This window comes from Camelus ferus, chromosome 9 (genome assembly GCF_009834535.1).
Source record: "Camelus ferus isolate YT-003-E chromosome 9, BCGSAC_Cfer_1.0, whole genome shotgun sequence".
Classification (NCBI taxonomy): domain Eukaryota; kingdom Metazoa; phylum Chordata; class Mammalia; order Artiodactyla; family Camelidae; genus Camelus; species Camelus ferus.
Genome location: NC_045704.1, coordinates 13,427,289 through 13,447,619, shown reverse-complemented (window position 1 = coordinate 13,447,619; position 20,331 = coordinate 13,427,289). Strand labels below are relative to the sequence as shown.

Genomic DNA, 20,331 nt, shown 5'->3' with positions numbered 1-20,331 from the left:
TTTCATGGTGGGACCAGCCCTGGGATCTTATCTTTGTGCCCTGCCTCCTTCAGTGTGTGGGCAATTGCCACTCTTGGGCATGAAATGGCTGCAGCTGCTCCAACCATCACACCTGCAGGTAATCATAGGCAAAACAGAAAAGGAAGAAAAGAAGAAGGCACCCTTCCTGGGTGTTTCATCAAGGAAAGAGCTTTCCCAGAGACCAGAAGACAAATTTCCCCTTGTGTCCTGTTGGCCCGTGGCCTTCCCTTGAGCAATCGTTGACAAAAGAGAATGAGGGGGCGTGGCAATGGTTGGCTGCTGCGAGTGATTGCTGGATATACCACAGAGACTGCCCAATAGTCCCACAGGGCCTCCCTCCAAAAACTAGGCATGACTGCGTTAGATAGATAAGTGGGGGCACTGGGCAGATAGGTGGAGGAGAGGGAGGATGGTCCGGAAGGTGGCATTATGCCCACCTGCAGCACAAAGGGGCTTTACTTCTTCTAAATGAGCGCCAGCAAGAAGCCAGTTAGAACACGACATGCTCAACTGCTCCACAGTGAGGACTTAACAGGACATGACCCAGTGCTCACAGTAATATAATTAACATTGCAGTTTAGGCGCCCCACCACCACCCCATGGGTTTTTCTGTGTACACCATGGTAAGGACATGTGCAAAGGGGCCAAATATGACTAAGCGTTCCAGGGGCAAGAGCCGTCAATCAGTCAAAAGACCACCTCTAAGCCAGGATATAAGAGAACAGGCAGACAAAGACCGCTGCTTTTCCTCCCTTGATCACCCTGCCTCCCGTTCTTGGAGGTGTACTTTTCCTCTTTTAAATAGATCCTTTAAAATCTTTTGCTACACAGTGCACCATCTCCGGACTGTAATCGAATCTTTTGGGTATGACAAAAACAAGGGTCTTTTCCCATTTCCTTTTGGGATAACACCTGGTCCTAATGCCCTGCTCTTTTGACACTTCCACACAGCAATTGTTAAGGTGTGTATGTGTGAAATGGCCAAGATTAGGAGACATGGCAGGACACAGAGAGATAACAGGGCTTACATTGTATGGACTTCTTCATGTTAGCCCCTCCAACAATCGAGTGTCATGACTCACTCCACACCCACCGGTGCCCATCATCTGCAGTACCGGCAGTAGATGCTGGGAAACTGGAAGAGGAGGGGCAGGGGCAGCTCTGGGTGTACAAAGATCCCTTTGGGGCCAAACTAGAGGCCAGGACAAGGATCTGGGCAGGAGAAGACAAGATGTGAGCAGAAGCCAAGAAGAAGAGACTGGAATGCACAGTGGGGCTATCCCCAGGATAAGGAGGTGGGGGAGGCACAGGGAGAATATTTGTGACAAAGTGGAAAAAATCTTCCCTATCAGAGAAACCCCCAGGACACTGGGGATTAGGATTGCTGGGTCCTTGAAATGGTTTGAAGACCAGGATTCCTGGTTAAGAGCCTAGAGTCTCAGAGTTACATCATTGGAGATGACAGCTAACGTCTTGTTCTTTGGCATTTTATTTCAAAATTGCAGCGAGAAAAAAAAAAAAAATCAGCGGCAGCACGGGGAGATCCGGCTGAAGGACGGAGATGCAGAGTCAGGATCAAGGTGTATCCTTGACACCACAACACGGAGCAGCTGGGAGTCCAGGTCCCCAAGGCCTGAGCGGCGGGGCTAGGGGCCAAAACGCCTGGCTCTGGCCCTTATGGCTTTGGGAGTGTAACGTGGGAGCGCCGGAGATCCAGGCGTCCCGGGCCCCCCTCCCCTTTATTTCATATTGCACTTCAGGTGAGTCATTGGTATGGAGGCGAAGATCCAACGGAGACGGGATGCTACAGGTCAGTGGGTCCATGGAGTGGTGGGGCACAGCCCACAGCGTCACACCAGAAGCATCCACTCGTGGGCTTTCGTTCCGTACTGGGGGATAACAGAAGGCGGAGGTCAGAGGAAGCTACACTACAACTCCCAGGAGGCCCCGGGTCGTCCCAGGCTGAGTGGGAGTGAAGTTGCGCCCCAGGACCTCATGGGAAATGTAGTCCGCTTCCCGGACGCCCGCCAACAATCATCCGGCGGGCGGAGTCGTGGCAAGGATGGCGCAGAGGCTTAAGGGACATGTAGTTCTGCAAAGAGGAGTTATTGTAAGGCCCTGAAGCCTCTTCGGAGAAGTCATTTTCAGCTGAGAAAGCCTGGAGAGTCAAGAGGTGTAGCTCTAGGTCCTGATGTACAGGAGTTTACAGATGCTCACAGGAAAGGTAGCTCTAGATCAAGTGCCAGGAAAGGAAAGTTATCTCTGCTCACATGAATGAAAAGACCTCCAGAGGCTTATGAGAGTAAACCTTCCCAGATCAGAGCAGGTCACGGTCCAGAGACTTATAGGAAGAAGACTTCTCAGGCCGGAGGAGTAGCCCAGTGCTCCTGGGGATCCTTGGGGCGAGAATCTCAGTGGCTAAGAGGCTGGCTTTAGGTCCCAGAGGCGTGTGGGAAGGGGATTTCTCAAGCCAGGGGTCCAAAGACTCACAGGAAAGGGTCATTTAGCCCCAAGAAATATTCTAAACCATGAAGGCTCCAGGAAAGCAAACTCAATCCAAGCCCAGAAACCGAAGGGAAGAGCCATTAACTGTTTGTGGAGACTATGAGGGGGACGTTAACTTCTTTGGGGAACAAACATCCAGCCCATCTCCCAGCAAGTGCCCCTCACCTGGATAGCCTTCAGTTCCTTCTGGAAGCGGAGGATAAGCTCAGGGCCGTTTTCCATGGTTGGAACGTGGAGGTGCTGGGGAAGAGAGTGCCCATGAGGATGGCGCCCTGTCCTCTACTTCTCCCTCATCGCCAAGGGCAGCCCCACCTCACCTTGCCTTCGTACAGGATTCGGTGCACGGGGCAGACCTGGCAAGCGGTGCCTGAACCAAAAACTTCCCGAACCCGCCCGTCCTCCAATGCCCTCATGAACTCCTTCATGGTGATCTTCTGCTCTGTCACCCGGAACTCACCCTGTGGGGCAAGACACACTTACATCAGAGCCAGTAGGCTGCCCTGCTGCAGAGCCCCGCTGCTCCCGCAGTAGGGATACTGAGGAAAACAGAGACCCAAGAGGGGGGCGGAGACCCCCAGAGAGAGGAGGGGGGCAGAGATATGCCATTGTGCCCCAGCCCCCCCCACAGCCCCCTGATACTCTGACCCCCAATTCAGCAGCACCCCATCACTCCGGCCACCCAAAGACACTATGTCCTCACCCAGGAATGGGCCAGGTCCAGCAGGCTCTGTCGGACTACTCCAGGCAGGATGACACCGTCCAGCGGGGGGGTCACCAGTTCCAGCACTGGGTCACCAGGAAGGGATCGGGGTGTGACCTGACACCCTCATGCCACTCTCCCATCCTCTTAGGAGCCACCCCACTGACCCCCAAACCCTGAGACCTGCAATCCACTAAGAATTAAGCCACCACCCACTTCACCAGGGCTTGGGTGGGGCCAGGGGTGAGCTCACCCCCGTCTTCATAGGTCCAGAAGATGAAGATGTTCATGGTGCCCACTTCGGTGAGTTGGTGGTCAGGCCCATACAGCCAGAGGACCTGTTCACAGCCCCTTTTTTCTGCCTCCTGCTGCACAAACACGGTGGGCCCATAATTCCTGGGGGACAGGCACATGGTTGACCAAGGCAAGGGATCCCCATCCTTCTCCAGCGTGGCCCTATGTGGGTCTTTCCAGACCAGGGCTGACCCTGCTTCTCCCTGACTCACAACCCTTCCATGGCTCCCCAGTGCCCCCAGGAGAGAATCCCTAGCCAGTAGCTTGGGGTCAAGGCTCTAGGTCCCCTCCCCCCACTCCTTTCCACTCTCCAGATCACAAATGCACCACTGTCTCCTCTGCCGATCACCCTCCTCACTCAGCTCTCCAACCGACCAAATCCCCTAATGTCCTTCAAAACCACCTGTTATGTCCCCTCCTCTGAGGGGTGTTTCTGAACCTCCAGGCTGGGGTTTCAGGCCTCCTTCTGGGCTCCCTCAATAAACTGGGCCACCTTGATGATTTCCATATCACCTGTTTTAGCCCTGTCTCTCACCCAGAGCTGACCTCACTCCTCACCTGCTCATAAGCCTTCCATGGCTCCCCACTGCCTCTGGGACAAGATCCCAGCCCCTCCGTTCCATGTTCAGGGCTTAGCCTGGCCTGTTAATCTTTTAGCAAAAAACAGGCTTATTTTTCCTCCCTGACAACTTCTGTGACTCTGCCTCTCCTCCCTGCCCCCATGCAGGTATGTTGAAAGGACCTGCATGAACTCCCAGCTGGGGTCACACTTGCTGCCCCAGCACACCCTTCCCCAGCCCTCTGCCTTATCACCACACTCCTTGCCCAACAAGACAAAGCCCCTGGCAGGACAGATTTACACAGAAAGTCCACACACAGGGTGATGGGCGCTGGAGCCCCAGGGGACTATGGGATGGGTGGGATCTTGGGTCTTCAGGGGAGGCTACCTGGGGGAAGACCAGTGAGTTAATTTCATCTCCCTGGGGGCCATCCTAGTTTCTCCGCTTCACTCCACCCAATCCCTTCTGGTCTCTGAGCCGATTTGTCCACAGCACTTGGCCGGGACACCCTGGCTCCCCCAACACCAATACCAATGACATTACAACCCAACATACAAGCAAAGCTGTCCCCAACCATGGGAAACAGGACGAGGACATCCAAAGACACACCCCAAAGCACGAGCACTACACTCCGTGTCTCTGACACCCAGTGCACCAGACCTGCAAGGTGGGGGAGGGACTACTTACCCCCCCAGCTTGCAGTCGCCGACCCCACCCACCCAGGCCCGGATGAACGTGGGGTCGGCTAGGAGGGAGACAGGGCTCAAGGCATCTCCGGGGAAGTAGGAGCCCACGGGGCAGAGAATGACGTACAGGAGGGCTTGCGTGGGATTGCCAACACCTAGCGAGGGCTGCGATGGGCAGAAGGGTGCATCAGGGACCCAGGAGTCTGGGCCCCCAGCTCCTCTGGGTCCCCAGCCATACCCATTAGGAACCACCCCGCCAAGTGTCGTCCCCACCCCAACCCAACCCACTGAGAGCCGGCCCACCTGGTTGCCAATGAACACCGGCCGCACGTAGAGGCTGCTGCCAGTGCTGTCGGGAACCCAGTCCTTGTCCACTTCCACCAGCTGGCGGATGCACTCAAGCAACTCTACCTTGTCAAAACTCTGGGCGGGAGGCCGATGAGTCAGGCGGCCCTCGCGATCCTCGCCCCTGCCCGCGCCCTCCTCCCCCAGGGCGGCCAGGGCCCCTCACCGGCAGGCAGAGGCGCAGGGCCGAGCGTAGCATCCGGTCCATGTTGAGCCACGGTCGGAAGAGGCGCACCTGCTGGTCCCTACCTTTGAACGCCTTCATGCCTTCAAAGAGCTGCAGTGACAGGCAGGCGGGCAGGCGGTCAGAGCTCAGAGACCACCTCAGCCAGCCAGGGAGACAGGCTGATACACAGGGATATAGACAGAAAAATGCAGAGAGCGGGGAGGAGGTGAACACGCTGAACACAAAGAGGAGGGGAGAGAGAGAAAAGATACAGATTCAGAGAGACCCAGAGACAGAGGTGCACGGAGGATGCTCTGCTTAAGCCGTTTCCGTGTTACTAGGACTGTTTCTCAGGAATGAACCTACGCTTTTAAAGAGCCCTGTGTTTTGGCAGAACGCTGAAATTGCTATGGATGAAATAATACAATGTCCAGGATTCGCTTCCACATCATACAGAAAGGAGAAAGGGTTAGTAGAAGTCCAGGTGAAAAAAGACGGTGACAAGCCTGTGCTAACTGATGAGGGAGGGTGATGGAGGGGGGAATTATTGTCACACTTTTATGTTTGAAATTCCTCCAAATAAAATCATTTTTAAATAAACAAGGTCCTGCTGTATAGCACAGGGAACTATATTCCGCATCTTGTAATAAACTAGAATGGAAAAAATGAATATATATATACATATATATATATAACCGAAACACTTGGCTGATTCTAACCTGACATGAACACAATATTGTAAGCCAATTATACTTCAATTAAAAGATAAAATAAAGGGGGAGGGTGTAGCTCAGTGGTAGAGTACATGCTTATGCATGAGGTCCTGGGTTCAATCCCCAGTGCTTCCATTTAAAATCAATCTTGGATCAATCAATCAAATTACCCCCCCCCAAAAAAAACCTTAAAAAGATAAAATAAAATAAAACCTTTGAAGTACCTTTAAAGTCACTTAGGAGACTGGAAAAAATCTAAAGGTTTGACAAGGGTCACCCAGGGTAAGAGGAAACAGGCTGGGCTGGTAAGTGTGGAAACTGATACAACTTCTGTGGAGGTGGTAGTGGCTCAACCCCTGTCACAGTTACAAGTGCACATACCCTTTTGTCCAACAGTTTCAGAAACTGAGAGGAGAGATACACTGGCACTTAGAGGAAGTGATGCCTTGGCTGGTTTATTGCAACACTGTTTATAATAGCACAAGACTGGAAACAACCTAAGTGTCCAACAGTAGGGGATTATCTAAAGGAGGCACAGTTAGGATAGACTACTACACAGCAGCAAAAAGCAGGGGGGGGGGAATTCTTCAAGGGCTGCTCAAGAAACTTACAGCTACTTTTTCTTTCTTTCTTTCTTTCTTTTTCAGGGAGCAGGGGTAGTTGGGTTTATCTATTTGTTTATCTTGATGGCAGTACTAGGGATCGAACCCAGGACCTCGTGCGTGCTAGGCAAGCACTCTACCACTAAGCTATACCCTCCCCACTAAGAACCCTCCAAGCTACTTTAAAGGAAGGCAGCAAGATGCAAAACAGTGAGTGTACCATATGTACCAAAGTGGGTGAGTTTGGTGGGAGAAGAATGGGGTAAAACAATTACACATGTCAGTGTTGCTATCCAGAAAGCAGACCTCTGGAAGGACACGGGGGCTGGTACTGGGGGCTGCTGTTGCGGGAGGTGAAGAGGCGGCTCGGGAGCTGGGGAGCTATAATCATTCCTTCTTTGACATTTTTGAACTGGGTAAATATATGACCCATTTTTTTTAAAAAGCTATTTTTCATTTTAAAAAAAACACTCCAAATAAAATTACAAGTTTAAAAATACAGGGACATAGGGAGGTGGAGGTAGAGCTCAGTGGTAGAACATGTTTAATCTCCAGTACCTCTGTAAAGGGAGACAAAAATTGAAAAAAAAAAAAAATGCAGGGAGATGAGGACAGAAAGCCAATTAATGGTCGCCAGAAGCTGGGGTGAGGGGCTTGGAGAGTGATTCCTTAATGGGTATGGGGTTTCTGTTTTGGATGATAAAAAAATTTCTGGAATCAGATAGTGGTAATGGTGCCCAACACTGTGAATGTACGAAATGTCACTGAATGGTAGATTTTAAAATGGTTAAAATGGTCCACCCTATGTTTTATGTATTGTTATGGATGTGTGTTATTACCACAAAAGTTAAAAATGACAACACGAGCAGTTGGCGTGTTATTTGACATGGGCCCCGGAGTCGGGATGACATGGGGATGTGACTTGCCCATGCCCTCAGCTGGCCTCAGCCCTCCAGGTGCCCTAGATGGGAGGGGTCACAAAAAAGTGTGTTGTGGATGCCAGGGTATCTAAACTCCTCCTTCTGCACTCACTCCACTAAATGAAAAGGACTGGGTCCTTAGCGGTGGGACACCCTTGGGTGTTGGGCTGAGAGGAGAGGTAAATGGTGGTCTCCAAAAATAACCTTCCTGGGGGGATCTGTGGACATCCCCCGACTGCCCGTCCTTCATATCTAACTGCTCCCAAAGCTGTGTCAACTCTGCACAGGACAGACTGGTTCTAGTCAAATGTGCAGAGGAGGTGGGAAGAAAAACTATCAAAACTCTGAAAAGAAAAACATGACTAACCTCACAGAACTATGTCTTAAGGGACAAAAAGGACCCCAACTGCAAACCAGCGACTAGACGTGCAGTACGTTCATCCAAGTCTTCTCACAAAGAAAGCTTCCTCAGAAAGACTAATTTCGGCCAGTGCTTGAGGTCGGAAACCACAGGCCTCGGGGATCTCTGTCCTCACAGACCCCTCACCGAGTCTGTAGGAGCCAGTCCTCCTCCTGTGTCCCCATAGGGGGCCGTTCCCATGGTCTACATGGTCACCTGACCTTACCTCTGGGCATCACCCTTGGCCCTCCTTGCCCTTCTCTCACCCAGCCTGCCAATCCCTGGTGTCCCTGAATGTCTCTGCCCCTGAATCTCTTTGTCTCAACCCCTCCATGCATCCCCGAGCTCTGGCCCCAGCTCAGCCCTTCACGTGGCCTGAGAGGGGTCTTCCTATACCTAGAGTGGGCCTGCTGCAACCCTGCTCAGATCCCTCCAGGGCTCCCAGGACCCCGACAAGGTCCCAACTCCTCAGCTCTTCTTTGGCCCTGATGACATCCTCAGCCTTCCCTACCAGGCCCCAACCCCACAATCCTCCCCAAATATGTGGGGCTTTTCTTTGCACTGGTGTCTGCACTGGCTGTCCCCTCTCCCTCTAACCACCTAAGCTCCCCTCTTTGACAGGAAAGACCCCACTTTCTTTCAAATTCGAGGGAGGGTAGGGTTCCTCTTCTGGCCTCCCACAATGCCTCAGCTGCCTCCATCAGAGCCCGGATCTCCCTGAGTTGGAACCAAAAGGTGGGGTTTTCAAGTGACGGAACTGGGTCCCCTCATCTCAGTGAACCAAGCCAGCCTCGCCCAACACGAAGCCTGGGACATGAGAAGCCTCAGACAATGGATGGATGAAGAAGGCCCAGAAATGAGAAACACACAAAAAGCAAACCCAGGAGGGTAGACCCAGCAAGAGGGAAGAGAAGCAGGGAGAGACGGGGATGGAGGGCCGCCACCACGCCACCTGCAGGGAGTAGTGGAGAGCGGAGCTAGCCGGGTGCAGCGTGAGGGTCTGGAAGGGCTGGATTCGGGGCTGGCCCCAGCCCTTCTCTCTGTTCCATTCCACCATCAGCATGTGGTCGGTGAATGTCTTCCCAAACAGCAGGGGCTTGCTGGGATCGGGCTTCTTATGAGGCTTCTGTGTCATTTCCAGCTGCAGGTCCACAGCCTGAGGAGACAGGTGTGTCCTCGAATCTGACCACAACCTCCAATCTGAAAAACTAAAACTCCCATGAACCCCTGGGGGTAAGACGCAGAGAGAAGAGGGACTTGCAGCCCCAGAGGCTTCTGGGACATGTAGTGTCATCTCTTCCCCAGGGCCTGATGGCAGGCAATTAGACTACTCCATTGCCACCCACCTTTACCTTTGGGCCTTGGAACTTTTGGAGATGCCCAAATCCAGCCCCTAGCCCTCTCCTCCCTCAGACCTAGTGGTCCAGGCCCCCAGTTCCTCCTCCTAAGATCCAAAAGTATAGCCCTTCGTTTCACCTTGAAGCTGGACGAGGCATATCTTCTGGGACCACACAGAAGCCAAGGGACAGGGAGAAATTCTCGGGCCCAAATCTGGGGGTGGAAACAGAAGTAAGAAAGGTGAGGAGGCCGGGAGAGAGAGGGAGCAGGGGGTCCAGACACCACCTTTGTCACCTCCTGCACTTGGGAGGTCCCTCTGGCCTGCTCTGTCCCAGGCCCAGTGCATTCTAGGCAGGGCATGTGGCCCTGACCAAGAGGAGATCCTGAAGGAGGCCAAGCCCCATCTCTGCCTCCATGAGGCCATCCCTACAAAGAACTGAATCAGCTCGCATCCCTTCCTCCATGCTGGAGCAAAGTCAAACACAGGCACCTCCCACCCCAGGGAACTTTGGCCCCAGCCCTGAGGCCAGTTCAGACTGAAGACGACAAGGGAAGGTGTGCAGGTAAGTGAAGGCTTCCCTGGGGGACCCAAAACCTGAAGATTTAGAAAAGTGAGGGACCTATAGGTCACACTCCGCCGGCCCCTCCTCCCTCAGAACCCGAAATCTGGGCAGTCAGCCCCATCTTCCCTCAGACCCAGGATTCCAGGCCCTAGCCCCCTCCTCCCTCAGACCCAGAAGTCCAAGTCCTTATCCTTTCTGATCAACTGGGCTCAGCTTATCTGAAGCCACAATCCCACACCAGTGATCCCAGTTCCTTTCAGATCCCAGAACTGAGGGGCAGCCACATGGACCTGGGACCACCCCAGTCACCAAAGGACACTGCTCAGATGAACACTTCCCTTGTGGTCCTGCCCGAGGCCAGCAGGGGAGAGTAGGTTTGACTGTGTCCAGCATGGTAAACTTTCATCAGTGGTCTTTGACTTCACAATGCCTCTTTCCTCAGCCTAGGGTGAAGGCAGCTGTGTCATGAGGTTGGGAGAGGCGGAAGACCCTAGCCCGCTCCTGCCTTATGGGTGAACTGACACCAATCACTGAGAACGGATGTGAGTGGCCGAAGTCACTGGTCAGTAGGTGAGTCATGGGCAGAGGCGGGCTGCAGGGTTGTAATGTCCTAAAGTCTAGGCCATGACATCCAAGCCGAGGGCTTCTGGGACGCGGGTGTGGGAGCAGAGGGCTTCTGGGATGATCAGCATGTGGGTCCCAGGCATGGCCTCTAGGTGGCAATGTGTAGCCTGCTCAAGCCTTAAGCCACGTTTCTGTATAGGAGGGGACAGGACACCCAGAGTATAGAGAAAATGTGGACACCCAGGAGAAAGCCAGCATGTAGGCAGGAAAGCAGCCCTCAGAAGGAGCCAGAATGGGCAGGGGGTGGGGTGGGGGGGGGGGAGTGTAAGAGAGGGAAGAGCAAGAGTGTGAAAAAGATAGAGACACGGAAATAGAAAACAAACTTTCAAGAACGGAAATCAAGGCCAAGAGATACCTAAATAGAAATGATCAGAAAGAGAGCAAGAGAAACAAGGACCTACTGTATGGCACAGGGAACTAGATTCAATATCTTGTAAGAATTTGCATCAGAAAAGAATATATACATATCTGAATCTCTTTGCTGGACACCTGAAACTAACACAACATTGTAAACAACTATACTTCAATTCAAAAAAAAAATTTTTTTTTCAAGGGAGAGAGAGAGAGACAAGAGACAAGAGGGAGAGAAATTCAGGCTAGGTAAAGCCTGGAGAAATCAAGAAAATGCTGAAGGCAGGATAAAGAGAAGCCATGAGAGAGAATGAACAGGGAAAAGGAGAGAAATAGACAAAGACCAGATGTCAGGTGATAGCACAAAGTAAAAGAGAGACCTAGAGAAATGAGTAAAGACTGGGAGAGACAGACCATTACAAACACCTGGAGAGAAACTGTCTCAGCGATGCTGAGAGACAGAGATGTCCAGGAGAGACAGACAGGAGAGGCAGAAAAACACACCCACAAGGAAGAGAGAAAGTGCCGGGCACCATTTCCAGGAGATACTGAATCTGCATTGTCCATAGAGACCCTGTCACACTAAGAGAAGATGCTTTCATTCTCCCAGGACATTGTTCTAGGGGCAGGAGTCTCAGCTCTGCTCAGGGAAAGTGCCCCTCCATCTGATACCCCAAGCCAAAGGAGATCTCAGGTGGCAGATGGGCTTTGGGGAGAAAGGGTATAAAAGGAGTGGGGCTGAATTAAGAAATGAGAAATGGTTGGGGTTGGTGGTATACACAAGGCAGGGCTCTGTGACAGGATGGAGCCTCCACTGTATCCCATTACAGCCCAGGACTGTCCCCACATTACAGCCTGGGAAAAGTCCCCATCATTGTGCAGTGCTGTCCTTGTCTCAGCCAGGAACTATCTCTATCATAGCCTCAAAGTGTCCCTGTCACAGCTCAGCACTGATTCCATGACATGTAGAACTGTCCCATCACAGCCCAGGTCCAATAACAGTCCGGGACTGTCCTATGACACCCCAAGACTCTCCACATCATAACCCCATACTGTCCCTATCACTGCCCAGGACTGTCCCACCATAGCCCGGGAGGGTCACCATCAAAGCCTAGACTGCCCCAGGCCTGTCTCAGTCACTAAGATGCTAAGAAAGTGAAAATCTTTCCTGCTATCTATCAAGCTGGAATAAGAGCCCCAGATAAAGTCAGGTGAACAATTAACAGGAAACACTTCTCCCAATGTTATGCTGCAGCTGTCAAGGGTTGTAAAGACCTCCTTCTTTGAGTTGTTACTGTTTCCTTCCTCACTGAGAAACCCTGTTCTCTAAACTCACAGACTCTCCGAAGCTCTACCTGTTGACATCCTCTCAGTAAGAATGGACGGTCCTACTTTCACCTGGAGGATCTGTCACTGACAATGAGATGCTGCCTCAACTTCCAATGCAGGTGCAGGGTTTCAGATAAGAGATTTTAGGGACACAACATTCTACATTTGTCGTTAAAGAATCGGGCCTTGGGTCCAATTCCCAGTCCAGATTTGAGACTGAACTCTGTGCCTTCATCATACTCCCATTCCTAGAGGTGCTGGATGTCTTATCCTGGTGCCCCCACCAACTAGGAGGCTGACTCTTCCCTCCTAATCCATCCTCCCACCCCAGTCCCAACCCTCCCCATTACTGTCTCCTCCGTGCTTCCTTCCTCATACCTCCCATCCAGGTGCCCTTCCCACTGATTACCTCTCCCCCGCACCCCCTTTCGTGCTCTTTTCTAAGGGGCCCCCGTTTCCTCGGCGCCCCGCAGCGGAACCCGAGCGCGGGAGGAGCGGCGCGACGCCGGACCGGCCGCGGGCGAGTGGTCCTCCCGGAAGTGCGCCTCGCCTCAGGGTCCCCCAGCACCCCCAGCACTGGGCCGAGAACCCACCTGCCTCACTGCGGCCGCGGCCATAGTCGGTGTGGCGGGTAACTGTGCCCGCCCAGAGCGCAGCCTGAGAAAAAGCCGTTCCAGCCCCGCCCCACTGACGCCCTTTCGTGGGATGGCCACCAGCCGGCACCCCAGATGGACCAGGCCTTCCCAGATGTGGGGCGCCTGCGGGGAGCTAGGCCCTGCTGCAGAGCGCATGCGCTAGAACCGGCAGGGCAAGGCGGCCGAAACACACCCTCCTCCTAGGCCCTCCCCAGCCCCCACGCCATGCAACGTCTTTGAAAAAATGCCTTTTAATAGGTTCAGCACTATTGTGGAGCGCTATCAAGGATAAGCAGCCCGAGCAAGAGAAGGGAAAGGCAGGGAGCAGAAATCTTTACATATCACAATTCTTGCTATAAATGTCGGTGGGCACAGGTATTATGTAAAAATGCACAGGAACAGGGAAAGGACTCTGAAGAGGGTGGCAGGTAGGGATGAAGGGGGAGGTTCACTGTTTGGATACTTATCTGTTTGAATATAGGTTTTCTTTCCAACGAGAAGATACATGTGCATTCTTTGTAACTTTTTAAGAGTTAAACACACACACGGTTCACCATGCCTCCTTCCAGCCCCTTTCACCAGTGAGGCCCGAAAATTTCCAATCCAGCAATTCATCAATGAGTTTCTATAAACAGCCTGTTTCCCTTCAAGAGTGTCTCCCCAACTTCATGATCCCCAGAGGCAAAATTAGCCGATCACAGCCCCACAGGATCCCTCTTCTCTGTAGCAATTCAAACCTGCATCAGTGTCCCCTGTATCGTGCTCGGTAACTGTGCCCCTCAACTCCACCATCCGGGTGACTGTGACACCAAAATATCGTTCCTGCTGTATCCTTAAACTCTGGGTCCTAGGTCACTGTGCTACCCTGGGACATTTTGTCCTCAAATTCTGTTCCCCAGCCCTAAGGGCCACAGGCAGGCAGGCAGATTCACAACCCTCCCCCGCAGGATGTCTCCCTGTTTTTCTTCCCTTCTCCCCAGTCCTCCTCCCCCACCGCCTTGGCTGGAGTCGTTAGGGTGCGGCGCCCAGACCGCTCCAGCCTCCGCAGCGGCCAATCAGAGATTGCCGCACACCCCCGCCGCGGCCAATCCGCAGCAGCAATGCAGCTCCGCCTCCTCACCTGGGGGACTTACCCAAGACTGGGCCTGTCGCCCCGCCTCGTGGAGTCTAGGTTCCAATCCTTCCCAGCCAGGGAATCTACACCCCTTGGTTTTCCCTCCTTCCCCAAACCCAGGTTTTTCCGGACCCCAGCCCCTCCTCCCTCCTACGCAGGAGTTTCAACCCCCAGCTTTCTCTTCCCTCAAGACTTTTGGCGATGGCCACTCTCCAACTCCGCAAGTAGCAAGGTCAACAATCCTCTCTCCTAGGGGCCAAAAATAAAGAGGAGGTCTTTTGCTTTACCTCCTCCATCATCTTCTAATTAGAGTCTAATTTATTCTCCCCTGCGGACCTTTTCATTAGCGCGCAGGTGAAGCCGACCAGCACTGCCTTTCCCAGGAGCCCCTGCCTACATACAGGCTCTTTCTGCAAGGCCTGCCAGGAGTTGTAGTCCCTCGGGTCCAGGGCACGCGTGGGAATGCGTGGGGCTGAGGGGGAGGCGGGGGATGGGGTCCTCGTGTGGTAGGACTCATAAAGGGCTGAAAATAAATGTAATGATGCCCTCCTCCTCCGCTGCAAAGTGCTTTTTGGGAACCTGTGAGGTGGTTTAATGTCTCCAATTGGGGGCGGTACCTGAGAGGCAGAATGTAGAAGCTGGAATTTGGGACACTGTGTTTGGGGTGGGAGAGCCCTAGTCAGGGAGGCCCAAGTGGAAATGTGGGAGATCAGGAAGGTATGGTGGGGGTCTCCACTGGGGTGCCCGGACCTGCCTTGCACCCATACCCCAGCTCAGCACCCCCGGTCACCAGCAGCTCAATCCCTGTGCAAAAGGTGGCTTCAGAGGCCAGGAACACAGCGGCAGCCCCCACCTCAGCTGGCTGGCCCATGCGGCCCAGGGGCTGGGGAGAGACAAGCGAAAATCGAGATCAAGAGGAGCCCCCACCTGACCACAACCCCCATACCACCTGGGTGGCCCCCATTCCTACCTGGGCCAGTGTGCCCTCTCGGATTGTGGCAGTGGGATCAGGTGTTGAGGCTGCCAGCTCTTCCCACAGTGGGGTCCAGATGTTTCCCGGGGAGATGCTGGAGTGAAAGAAGAGAGGATCAGTAAAGTCTGCTGCAAACACTGCCTCTTGGGCTCACTCATAGCCTTCCCAGTTCCCCCAGGAGGCTCTCAGCCCATGTGGAGCTGCTCACCAGTTGACACGGACGCCATATTGACTCTCATCCAGGGCCAAAGCTTTGGTCATGGCTGTTACTGCCCCCTGCAAAGACAGGGTGAGAAGAAAGTTCAGACCAGGAAAGATGAGGGTCCTCCCATCCTCTCCTCCCAACTAAGAGGCACCAAGTAGGGGCATCAGCATCGGGAAGTCAAGCCCTCCTCGCAGGCTTCCTTGGGAGGTATCAGGCTGTTTCTTAGGAGACACTTGCATAACATAACCTGTCATAGCTGGCTGTGCCTCAGGGCTGAGGCTCCTATAGGAAGGACCAGGGTACCTTGGTGGCCACATAGGGAACTGCCTGGGACTGGCCAATTGCCCCGACCAGACTGGAGATGTTGATGACATTCCCCCGGCTCTTCCGCAGGTGAGGGAGGGCAAGCTGGGGAGACAGAAGGCAGAGTACAGTGCCCCAAACCCTGCTGAAATTCATCCAGATGGCCAGGACAATGGCCATCTCCCTGGTGTATTCTCTAGTTGATCTGGGTGTCTAATAGGGACAGCATGAAGGACCGGCCTTCTCTGGTTTGCCCAGGATCTCTGAGTCTCAGCCCCTAAGGAGTGTCTCCTTGTCTGGAAGGGATTTTTCTCTATGTCTCTTCTACTGCCTCTCTCTGTCTCTGTCCCCCACTTTCTGTGCCCCTGTCCCCTTCTCTCAGGGTCTCTGTGCCTCTCTCTCTAGGTCTTTGTATGTTACTCAAACTCCTATCCATAACCAGATAGGAAAATGCAAGAGAGACCAAGATGGCTGCATATTTTACAAAAATGGGAGGAATCCCTTTTATGCATGGAGGGGAAGATGGTTTCTCCGAGTTTCAGTGAGAGCTCTGTGGTGAGAACATGACATGGGAGTCCATGAAATACACCCCATATTCTGCCACCATCTCCCCCACAATCCCCTGGCCACCCAGAGGTCCCTAAATTCTCTCTCAACTCTCTCCCCTTCCCTTTCCTTCTCTCTCCCTCCCACTCTGACTGTTCTTTCGTTACACATGACCTTGAATAAGCTCAAATTCTATCCTTTCCCTTCCTTGTCTTGAGCAGCTGAGCTGACTCTGCAGGGCCTGTCCCTGCCACTAAAGATTAACGGGCACAAGCTGGCTTCCTCAAGAAGTAGTCAAGGAGGGAACCTAAATTATCTGCCTCTCCAGTTCACCTGAGAAGCTCTTTCAAACCTTCTCCACTCACCCCAAAACGGCCTCCACCCTGTCCTCAGTGCTTCAAACATACCCTGAGTGTTCCAACCTCAGGACCTTTGCACGTGCTATTCTCTCTACCTGGAATATATTGCCTGACCTAGCATGTGACTCACTCCTAGGGTGACCAAGTTTCCCAGTTTTCCCAGGAGCTGAAGGGTTTCTGGGGGCATGGGACATTCAGTCCACAGTTTCAGGGCTAAAGCTGGACAATCCTAGCCCCTCAGCAATTTCAAATCCTGTTCAAATGTCACCTCGGTGAGGTTTTCCCTGACCATCCTATTTAAAACTTGCAAACTGCCTCTCCCTGGGCCCCCATGCCACTTCCTGATTCCTTGTCTCTGTCATGCACCCCTTTTGAATTTTATGTATATATATATAAAATATATATATATATATTATATATATATATATATTATTTATATATATTTTTTATTTCCTCATTTGCTCATTCTCTCTCTCCCACCAGAATGCAAAAACCCACGAGGGACGGTGGAAATTTCTTATTCTGATTCATCCCCAATACTAAGGTATCTGGCACATAATAGAGGCTCAATAAATATCACTGGACTCAATGAATGAATTTGTTGAGGATCAGTTATGTGCCTGCCCCTATTCTCAGCTCTTTACCCCCATTTGCTCATTTAATCCTCACAACAGTACCAGAAAGGGGTCCAGTCAGCAACCCCTTCCTCCAGGTGAGGAGACTGAAGAACAGAAGGGTGACTACTAGCCAGAGGGTCATGTGACACCTGACAGAGCCAGTATTTGTGGCCTGGCAGTCCGAGACCAAAACCGACAACCGTAAACTCTGCCAACTCTAAGTACTAAGAACTTTAAGATAATATCAGCATGACTGATGTGAATATGGGGACCTTGGGGGGTGGGGGCGGGGAGAGGACCCTAATCCTCTAGCCTCCTCCTCAGGGACCACCCCTCCCTTCACCCTCTCCTTCTCCCCTCACTCCCACCCACCTTGAAACCCTTCCTCCCCAAGCCCCCACCCCAGGCCCTGCCCCTGCCATATTTCTCTCCTTCATCCTTATCTCTCCCCGCGGGGCTGTTTAACTCCCTCCCCTCCCCAACCCCTCAAAGGTGTGGTCCATGGGGGCTGAGACACATGAATTCGCCACCCTCATGCCAGCCCTGGGCACTCAGCTGACGCTCAATAAATATTTGTCCTACACTCCCTTGGCCCCTTTCCAGCCCTCCCACATATTCCTTGGCTCCCATACACCCCCACTCCCCACCAAGCTCACCCATTGCACCTCCGCGGATACATCAAGGACCCCCTGGTCTTTTATTGGCCTGACTCTCCCCCTCTTCTCCCTCCCTCTCTTCCGACACCAAATCTGAAAGATCCTGGCTCTCCTGCATGTCCTGCAGCTTCTCTGGGGCCTGACTGCATTTCCCCTAAGGGTTAGGGTTCCAGGGTCTGCTTCTCACTCTCTGAGTTCTGCTGGGGGAGCCCCCACTTGGCTGGTTTTTCCACCAGCATCTCCTGCAATCTCCCTTGGAGCCACCTTCTGAAGCTCCTGACCTGCTACCCTTGGCCATTTCCATTTCTGTGTCTTGCCTGCAAAACTTATTCCATTGTCTCCCCAGAAAATCTGCCCCACCCCCTGGTTCCCAGCCTCCAGCATGGGGTCTAGTCCCTCCCAGAGTCTCAGGCTGGAGACCTGGGGCATCAGGGAGTCTTCTGGAGCCTCCACCTCCTTCAGTTCCTCATGAGACCCATCACCAAGCCCCGGCCATTGTGCCTTCTAAGGATCTCTTGACTCTATACAATTCCCTCCACCTCATTAATTCATTTAACGAACAGTTGTTGAGGACCTATTATGTGCCAGGTACTGTAGTCAACACTGGGGACACTGCAGGAAACAAGACAGGGAAAGATTTCTGCCCTTGTGGAGCCTAAGTTCTGTGGGGGAGGCAGCAAGAAACAAAAAAAAGTACACTACTGAATGTTCTAGAGTGTGATTAGGGATATGAAATCAGAAGTAGAGCAGGATGAAGGGGAATGGGACCATTGGGCTGGGGACAGCTGCAAACAGGGCACCAGGGGAGGGCTTCGGGAAGGTGAGATTTGTGGGGATTTCTTTGAGATCATCGTGCCAGGCAGAGGGAATAGTGAGCGCAAAGGCCCTGAGGCAGGAACAGGCTGGGTGCATTTGACAGCAAAGGGGCCACTGTGGTGGGAGGTGGGATCAGAGAAGCAACAGATTGGGTGAGGCCCTGAAGGCCACCTCTTCTCACTTGCACATGAGCAATCCTCTCCTGACTTTAATTCCCACCTGACTTTGCCCTCTGATTTGTTCCTCATACAAGAGCCAGGGAGATCTGTTATAACTAAAGATCTGTTAGTATTAATGGGCTCACATCACTTCCTTGCTCAAATGTCTTCTGTGGCTCCCTATTTCTCTTGAGATCAAGACCAGATGTCTCAGCCTGGCCCCTCAAGATCCCCCCATGTATTTGCCCCCCAACTCCTTCCTGAACCACCCCCTTCACTCACTCCATTAAGCACCTCAAGGACTCCAAACCCTCACTGCCAGGCCTGTGAATAGGCTGCTCTCTCTGCCAGGGACAGCTGCACCTCCCTGTAGCTCCATCAAGGACCCACTGGACTCTTAATGGCCTGACTCACCAGTCTCCCCCACCTTCTCTCCTAATTAATTGTTGTTCATCTTTCACTTCTACAAGAAGCCTTCCTTGGCTCCCAGAACAAACCAGAACCAGAATACTCTCACCCGTGGAAACTCATCTCGTTTATAGAACACCTAGCTGTCCCGTGACTATAAACTCCACAAGAGCGAAGACCACGTGGTGTATTACCAGCACCAAGAATGCTCCCTGACATCTATGAAAGCTCAGTCTTTGATGAATAAATAGATGAACAAACAGATAGGTCTCTAAGAACCAATCCAGCTCTGAGAGTGTACACCAGACACTTCTCTGTTCAAACATCTTCTGTGGATGCCTGTTGCCCACAAGATAACTATATAAATATTCCTGATTGCTCTATTGTTTTCTCTAGCCAAGGGAATCACTAAAGTTGGCTTGAGTCAGAATCCACCAGGGAGACCAAAACCCCAGAGGTTCTGATTCAGGAGGCCAGGGCTGGGGTCTCAGAACTGACATTTAGACAGCTTCCAAGGGATGTTAGTGGTGGTGGCGATGATGAAGGTAATGAGGATGATGATGTGGGGATGCTGGCAACTGGTGAAGATTGTAATGATGACGGTGATGATGGCAATGATGGTGAGGATGGTAATGATGTAAAAATGATGACGATGATGGTAATGGCAGTGATGGTGGTGATGGCAGTGTGGATGGTTATAATCATGGTGGTGATAATGGCAGCAACTTAACGCATGTCCACAAATTTCTTTGCAATGGCCACTGTTTTAGCTGCTGGGCTGGAGGCATGAATAAGGAGACTAAAGTCTTTGTCCTCTGAGAAATCAAATGTAATGGGCAGACTTTGCCTGGAGCTTAGTGTGAACAAACCAACTGTAATAAGACATTTGAGAACCACTGGGTGAACTGAAATAGGGCTTGGGTATTAAATGGTAGGAAGAAATTACTGTTAATTTTCTTAGGAAATCTAACAGTAATTTGGTCATGTTAAAAAGTCTTAATTTTAATTTTTAACAATATTTTGTCAAAACGAAAATAAATGAGCATTCTAATCCATTGGTAGTATTTATAAAGTTCTTACTAATGGAATTATATGTCTGAGTAGGGGATGGCAGGAGGCAATGGATAGAATAAGCTTAACATTATGCTTCTAATTGTTCAGGGGAGATGGAGATGGGAGTTCTCTTGTTCTTAAAACACACCCAAGTGGTTTCTGCCCCAGGGCCTTTGCACACTCTTTTGGTAAGTGAATTACCCTATGCCTTACTTCTCTCCTTCCTCCCCTCCCACTCAAGGTTCAGCTCAGCCTTCACCTTTTCCCTTCTCTTTCTCCCAGGCTTCATTTTCCCAGAGTACATATCCCAGAGACCTCAAACTGAGTGAGGTAGATGGGCTGCAAGGAACAGAATGGGACAAGGTTCATGT

The 20,331-nt window shown here is 52.1% G+C and overlaps 2 protein-coding genes and 1 long non-coding RNA gene across 5 annotated transcripts in view; 1 reads left to right on the top strand and 2 right to left on the bottom strand.

Annotated features, from left to right (window-relative positions):
- Positions 1–1,492: 1,492 nt before the first annotated feature.
- BCAT2 (branched chain amino acid transaminase 2) lies at positions 1,493–14,578 on the bottom strand. Its single transcript, XM_006173827.3, has 11 exons — positions 12,711–14,578; positions 9,389–9,463; positions 8,865–9,068; positions 5,278–5,388; positions 5,070–5,189; positions 4,768–4,931; positions 3,480–3,622; positions 3,227–3,312; positions 2,844–2,984; positions 2,692–2,766; positions 1,493–1,910 (listed from the first exon to the last, which is right to left on the bottom strand). Exons 1-11 carry the CDS (start codon positions 12,906–12,908, stop codon positions 1,872–1,874), a joined length of 1,356 nt encoding a protein of 451 aa, XP_006173889.3. The 5' UTR covers positions 12,909–14,578; the 3' UTR covers positions 1,493–1,871.
- On the top strand, positions 9,679–13,249 carry LOC106729900. Its single transcript, XR_001366325.2, has 3 exons — positions 9,679–9,813; positions 10,256–10,383; positions 12,127–13,249. It is a non-coding gene; the product is annotated as an uncharacterized LOC106729900 (long non-coding RNA).
- Positions 12,988–20,331, bottom strand: part of HSD17B14 (hydroxysteroid 17-beta dehydrogenase 14) — a 13,829-nt gene continuing 6,485 nt past the window's right edge. For 2 of the 3 annotated variants that reach the window (XM_032485630.1, XM_032485631.1), the window contains exons 7-10: positions 15,348–15,452; positions 15,048–15,115; positions 14,837–14,933; positions 12,988–14,749 (exon numbers count right to left, since the gene is read on the bottom strand). In XM_032485630.1, coding sequence (XP_032341521.1) covers positions 14,576–14,749; positions 14,837–14,933; positions 15,048–15,115; positions 15,348–15,452 — 444 coding nt within the window. In that variant the 3' untranslated portion in view covers positions 12,988–14,575. The remainder of the gene's footprint in view (positions 14,750–14,836; positions 14,934–15,047; positions 15,116–15,347; positions 15,453–20,331) is intronic. The other variant, XM_032485632.1, reaches the window with a different exon arrangement.